The sequence below is a fragment of the Zingiber officinale genome, chromosome 11B (assembly GCF_018446385.1).
Source record: "Zingiber officinale cultivar Zhangliang chromosome 11B, Zo_v1.1, whole genome shotgun sequence".
Lineage (NCBI taxonomy): Eukaryota > Viridiplantae > Streptophyta > Magnoliopsida > Zingiberales > Zingiberaceae > Zingiber > Zingiber officinale.
Window position 1 is genome coordinate 56,345,496 of NC_056007.1, and position 7,256 is coordinate 56,352,751.

At 33.7% G+C, this 7,256-nt stretch overlaps 1 protein-coding gene across 1 annotated transcript; it reads right to left on the reverse strand.

Moving 5' to 3' along the window:
• Nucleotides 1–561: 561 nt before the first annotated feature.
• Nucleotides 562–4,850, reverse strand: LOC122033331 (B3 domain-containing protein Os02g0683500-like). The gene has a single exon (XM_042592337.1). The coding sequence runs from the start codon at nucleotides 4,534–4,536 to the stop codon at nucleotides 3,727–3,729; it is 810 nt and encodes a 269-aa protein (XP_042448271.1). The 5' UTR covers nucleotides 4,537–4,850; the 3' UTR covers nucleotides 562–3,726.
• Nucleotides 4,851–7,256: the final 2,406 nt, after the last annotated feature.

Here is a 7,256-nt window from a genome sequence, read left to right on the forward strand (position 1 = left end):
TTATCAAGATAACTCCCGATGAACACTATAACATGCATTATTTTCTCCGAGCTCACGACAAAAAGCATCATGATCAACATGATGCGTCAGATTTTGGCCGCATCAATAATTTTAGAATATATATATATATATATATATATATATATATATATATATATATATATATATATATATGGTCATTGTCTATAAGAATTAGAAGCATTTTGTATCATTTTTAACCTTAAAGTCACGACGAAAAAAATATAATTAAGAAAGAAGACATTGTCCAACATAACTCCACACTATTAATAGAAGATCCTCAATAAAATAAAATAGCTGAGAGGAAGAACAGCGTTATTCTAAAATGATGAAAAGTATGATGAAGAGAAAAGATCTTTCAAACTATTTTCAAGCTAAAACAATTCACAGAACCATTTACATTCTTATAAATTAAACACCAACAATGCCAAAAATAAAATTAAAAAAATCCAATCATTCTTCATCTAAAAGTTTTTGGAAGCATTACTTAAGATCTCATGTTTTTCAGCCCAAAGAAAGAAACTTTTGGTATACACGAGCTAGAAATGAAAACTAAATTGTCATATTAAATATAAAATTATTAATATTATTCAGGGCTATCGAATAGTACATGACCAGATTAAATTCCTTCAGACAGTATTATTGCTGTACGTTTGTTTTTTCTTCATCTCTGTGCCTGTTTATGGTGAAGGAATATTTCATGCAAGCAAAATAATTGTAGGCATTACGCATGCTTTCTACTGTAGATTGTTTGCACGCCTCGGCAACAAGCTAAGCAGATGCATGCATGTCGACACACAGAGTCTGTCCCTTTTGACCAACTTATAACACTACACCTGCATCAAAGTCTGTGATGCATATACAACTTACAGCTAAGTTTGTGCATATCTTTAGTACTGAAGGAAACTTAAGCATTTGGTTAAAGTAAAACAAGTGAGATAATAAGGTGATTGGATAATTACTGAAATAGCAAGAACATTTAGAACCTTAGAGAGAAAAGCTAGTGATAAAGATGCTTGGAGAGGATCTTAATTCCAACCTTCTTACTGATAGGTATTATGTTATATAGTCCAACTACATTGTTAGGAAACTTTATTTTGATAAGGAATTACCAAAAATGAGTAGAAGTGAATTACTCAAGATACATGAAATGAAATGATTATCTTAAAATTAGGAAGCATAAACTAATATGATCTTAAAGATTTGCGAAGATAGTTATATGAGATAAACTTGGGTGTAAGAAAAAAAAATTTAAGCTTAATACAAGATCTATGAAGCCAAAAGGAAATGTTTCAATATAATACCTGAAGTACTAAAACCGAATGTGAAGTGAATCACACATTAATTAAATCAAGTGTTGAATGATCCAAAAAATTAAGTACTAGATGGTCGGAAAGTTACAAAGTTGCATCAATCTTCTTTGCCTCAATAGAGTAACAAGAAAAGGAGGAAATGAGTATTTACCATTTAATTGCCTCAATAGATTTACAAATGATCAAGCAGTCTATATTTAGGCTAGGTAATTTCTTAGGGTTTTCTAAAGAAAACATGAACTATTAGATTTTGAATAAAATTTTTCAAAATCAACCTAAAACTTTGTGAGGGATCCTAAATTGATCGATGCTATTTTTCACTATGCAAAATGATTTGCAAAACAATTTTTATGATCAAAATTCTAAAGTTATACATAATTGAGATGGTAGGCTCTTTAATTAACATCTTAAGTTGCAAGGAATCCTAAAAGTTAGTCTAAGTTTGTTAACATATCATGCGCTAAGCTAATTTGTAAATTAGCAAGTATGTCATTCTATATAATTTAACCATGCCAACTACTTGCAAATCAATTTATGCATCAAACTTAAAATCTATGCAAAATTAAGATGCAAGAGATCTAATTTGATGATCTTACATGAAAAGGTACTTAGAAACCTAATAAATCTAATTATTGCCCATAAGATTGTCACAACCTCATTTGAGTTGAGGAGAAAGTTGAAAAGTGAGGATAAATTGAGGAATATGAGGGGCATGATTTAGTAAAATGCTTTAAAATTAATCATCAATATTTCGTCCAATGCATTTCAAATCAACTTTTGAAAGTACAAGGGGCAAGTTTATGTCAAGATTATATCTTGATAGATAACATGTGTATAAATAAAGCAAAAAATAAAATTTATATCATTACATTAGACAAATATGATCCTCGTGATACATAAATCAACAATAATTCCTAATATATCATGATATTGATCTTCTTAATTTCAAGGATCAGATAATTTTTCATCATCGAAGCATTGTAGCAAATTGATAATTTTGCTAATAATCAATAATAGTGAAGCATAATCAATAAATGTGGTAGCACTCAAACAACTGCTGCTTAAATTTAATTTCATCATACATTCTTTTTACAGTTAATACATTAATAACAAATTTATTATAACTATTTGAAATAGGATCTTGCCTCACTAATGAGCTAGCACTAAGATCATTCCTTATTATCAGTATTTTTTTTTTGACAATCAGAACTCTTTGTTAAGTTTTGTTTTGATCACCATTAGCTTGCAACTCAAGGGTTAAGTAGATATGTAATTTTACATATGATTAAGTACTTTATGATCAACAAAAGCTTAGTAGCACATAGACTTAAATGTGAGTATATATATGGGGATCTATCGATTCTCACATTAAACATAGATAGGGTTCCTAACTATTTAAGATAAAGAAAAAGGCTAATATCAAATCCGAAAATAATATGAAATTTAATGTGAATGTGAGTGTGAGTGTGCACATACAAAATTAGATATCCTTCCAACTCTTTATCTAGGTATGCGAGGTTAATGCATACGTACTTAACCCATATAATCTTAATATGATACGAAGTTTGATTGTCTATGCACATGCAAAATTACAAGTTCACAAAGTTTCAATTCTTTAGCTAGCTAGGTATTAGAGGAAATAACATCAACAAAATGCAAAACTCTTGCTAATAAATCTCTTATTATGTTGAAAGGAATGAGACAGGCAGCTGTACTATTTATTCCATGAGCCAATTTTATGAGTAAAATATTCAAGTACTAACTAATTAAGCATTATTCCATCCAAATTTATGAGCCAATAAGTAGAGGACATCTAACTTATGAAATATGTACAGTTTAAACAATAGAATTTAGGGCTTTTAATTTGTTGGAGTTTGGAAACACAAAGAAAATCTTCATTAGATGTTCTTGTTGAAACCACAGATCGTAAGACTATCTACTTTTTATTTATTAGAGTACACTGTGCGCGTGTGTCTCTTCTCTTTTTTTTTTTTTTTTATATGAAACGTAACTCTCTGTGTGTGTTTCTTCAAGAGAGAGAGATAGAGAGAGAGCTCACATGCTTGTTTTCTATGCTTCTTCAGCAACTCAAAGAAAGTTCCAAGCATTGATTCGTACAGTTGATATGGCTAAAGCTGGAAAACCCTGAAAACAACGACAAAAAAACAGATGACTCAAAATACTTTTAGTAAAGATAATTATGGTCATACATAATTAACAGAGATCTATATATTATTTTGGCTGGCAGATGCATCAAATATTTTCTAGAAATGAAACAAAAATTTATTACAAATTAATTAACATCAAGTACTTATGATATATATGTTATGCAGATCAGAAGGATATATATAGATATATATATATATATGGGATGAAATTTCTTCTTCTTAAATGTTCATCTTTCTTCGTTCTCTCCGCTTCTGCTGCAAGTCCTCCACCAGCCGGCGTTATTGCTGCCATCCTCCATCGGCGGTGGAAGCTCAGGGCACTCTAGATTTACTCCGAAAAGCCTGAACCGCTTTGGCGCGCTCTTGGTTGTAGCTGCCATGCCACCAATGACCACCGGCACCGAGTCCAGCACCGTGTCCCCATCGTCATAAGCTGCTTTGAGTCCAGCGATGTGCTGCCGGGGAAGGCCCGGAAGCGTTCTGTTGTAGCATAAGATCTGATTTGCGGCAGCCGTATTCCCTCCCCAAGAAGCTACTCCCCATGGCCGAAAAGTGTCGTAAGGAATTAGCGGATGGTAAAAGTGCCTGGGGCGGTGCAGATCAATGAAGAGGCGGTGACCGGCACCGGTGGTGGGGGCGCGGAGGAAGGAGACGGTGTCCCCGGCGTGGAGGTGTTTCTCCTTCACGAAGCGGCTCCATCCCTTGGTCATCACGTAGCTCTGGCTGCTGTGCCAGTAGGAGTATCGGAAGCTCCACTGCTCTCCGGCGGCATCCTCGAAGCAGAGCAACACCCCCTTGTCGGCCATATCTGGCTCCAACGGGAAGAACCTCTCGGCGAACTGCTTCGGGATCACCAGCCTGTTCAGCTTCCCGACGTCACTCGGAGTCACCACCTTGTCGAACATGTGCTCCCTCCGCCCGTTGCTGCCATCTGCTGCCACCAGGGTGCCTAATTCAGGCCTCCACAGAGAAGACGCCAAGGAGGGAGAAGAAGAGGAGGATGGTGTAGGTTGTAGCACCACTCTAAATGCCTCCATGTTAGATGCAATCTTATTACTCAAATCTATTATAATTCGTTGAGAGGCTTAATTTCTTCAAGATCTATAAAAGATCTAAAAGAGAGAAAGAAGAAAAGATGAAAAAATTGATTGAGTTAAGAAGAGAAGTAGAAAGAAGAGGTGGTGGAGGAAAAGGGAATGGGAGATAGATGGAATCATGCATAGGGTATAGAAAGGGGACCATGCCAACTGAGGCTACATCCTTATCATCATCTCATGGATGTATTAACTCACCAAAGTCTATATCATATCACTATTTTCCCTTCATGTGTGTTTCATGTGTGTTTGGGTGATCACAATGTAAGACAAATAGGCACTCCCTCGCAATGTTAACTAGCTAGCCACATATATATATAAGGTTTGCCTTCCACATAGCTAGGTTAATTAATTTAACTTTTAGCTCATCTGATGATATTGGTACCTAGCTAGATACAACCAAAAAAATAGGTTATCTGCCATAGAAGGGCTAGAATAGAAGGCCTTAATTAGCTTGTCGCAATTAACTCTCAGTGAAAATGAAAAAAATAATGCTGTAACTTGTATAGCATGCATGCCATATCATTCATTGCAAGCTAGCTAGCCATTTTCCTATGTCGCTTTGTCAATCTCATAAACCCATTTTAGGTTAATATTCAACAACAAACAACTTCATAAGGTTATTCATAGTTAGACTCACATGAGTAAGTGCGTTGTTAATTATTGTATTTTTCACAATATATATGATTCGAATCTAGCTACTTTTTTATGATAAGGTCAACTTGTAATATATAACTTTGATAAATTTATTTGACTTTGTTTTACACAAAGTAACCGTGGATAATGGAGTTCTATATATGTGCACACAAGCTTGATGCACCTAGCTAGCTAGGGATAAAGATATAAATGAGCTGAGAAGGGGGAGAGTACATTAATCAAAGAGATAGGGTTTCAACTTGTTGGTGTATGTGCTGTAGTTTTGGATGCTTTTGACTTTAGGGCAGGAATGGGAGTAGTTTGCCACTGTGTGCGGGTCCACCGTGCCTCTCAAAAGAAGGTGGAGAAGAACATGCATGAATTAAAGTTTAAAAGGACAGCAATTATATTCTCTAAAGATCTGATGGCAGTGACAATTAACTTAAAACCAATACCTAATATATCCACAAAAAAAATTTGAAGTTTTCATATATATATATATATATATAATGGTAATTATTTGACTGACATGATAAATTGTTAGCTACCCAGGAACAGCTGAGAGAAGTGTAATCAAACACTGAAGGCTTTATACTGTAGCTACAGGAATCATCTCCATGCTTTTCTTTGCAGTTGCAGTACACATTTATCATTCTTGTATTGCTTTTGAATCAGGATGGTTTCAATTACTGTAGGTTTGTTTCCCAGGTAGCTATTCTATTCATGATGATGAATTGGAAAGCAATGATTTATAGTTATTCTCTCTCAATTCTTCTAATTATTTCTTGCGTCAAATTCAAGAAACTAAATACTTATTTGGATCGAATGTTGAACTTGTTGTTTCATAACCCCTAAATTTAGGAATGGGTTCTGATTAATTAAGTTTATTCTTTAATTTCCAAGGTTTATGAAGTAGATGAACTTAGGTTTTCACTTTTTTTTGAATGGAGAGTTGATGGAGAAATTTGAAAGGTTGACATCTTTTTCAATTTTTGTGATACTTTAGCTTAACTTTCATATTATATAGATTTGAATTCCTTTGGTGTGGATACAGGCTTACACTACATTTAATTGCTATTGTATTTGTTTAGGTTTGTGATGTTCTACCAACAAAGATGAAGATTCTATGACATGAGCTTCTAGCTAGTGAAGATTAAAATAGATATTAGATGGACAAAATTTAAATTTACAAGTATATAATTTAGGGCGGCAAATTCAAATTAAGTGGGGTTATAATTGCCTCCAACTTCATTTAGTGGTACTAGATAAAGGCGCTTGTGATCCCAATAAAAGTGTTGATAGATTGTCAATCAACAAAGAGGCGACAATTGGTGCTATGTTTATTAGTTGTGGCGTACATCCTTGGCATAGAGATATCTCTCCTTCATGAATTGATTCCATCCCTTGTAACTACTTTTCGATAGTTCTTTTGGCAAAAAATTTAAAAGATCTTAGTAGAAATTTGGAGGAATATTTTTCGACTTTCAACTTTGCTTTCATCCAAAGAACAAGAACAATTTGTTTATCTATGTGGAGATCACTAAGAGTTTTTGTAAACGCCAAAGATTAAGGAGAGTGGCTTTGGGATTCGGTTCTATTTCTAAGATCACTAGTTTGAGTCATGTTATTTGATTTCAATCTAGTAGCCTAAATCTTGTTTCACTATCAACTAGCTCTAAAATGCTACGAGACAAATCTATATAAAAAATTTATGCTCGTTAGATTTGTAGATCTTATTTACTTGAGTAAATGGATGGTGAGAAAAAGTAATGAGGATTAAAAGTAATGAGGAATCTTTGATCTCTTACTTTCACTAAAATTCATCGATCTAAAAATCTACTTGAATTCTTTTTGTGTGGATATAGGCTTCCATTAGATTGATCTTGCATTTGTTTATCTTTATGATGTTCTACCAACAAAGATGAAGATTTTATAGTAGATTTTTTATTATACTTTTGCTCTCATATTATACAAACTTAAATTCTCTCTATAAATAAAACTTCACATCTAACCACTTTTTGTTAGTT

Excerpts from the sequence above, each read along its gene's own strand:
- LOC122033331 (XM_042592337.1), bottom strand. The coding sequence starts at position 4,536 with ATGGAGGCATTTAGAGTGGTGCTACAACCTACACCATCCTCCTCTTCT.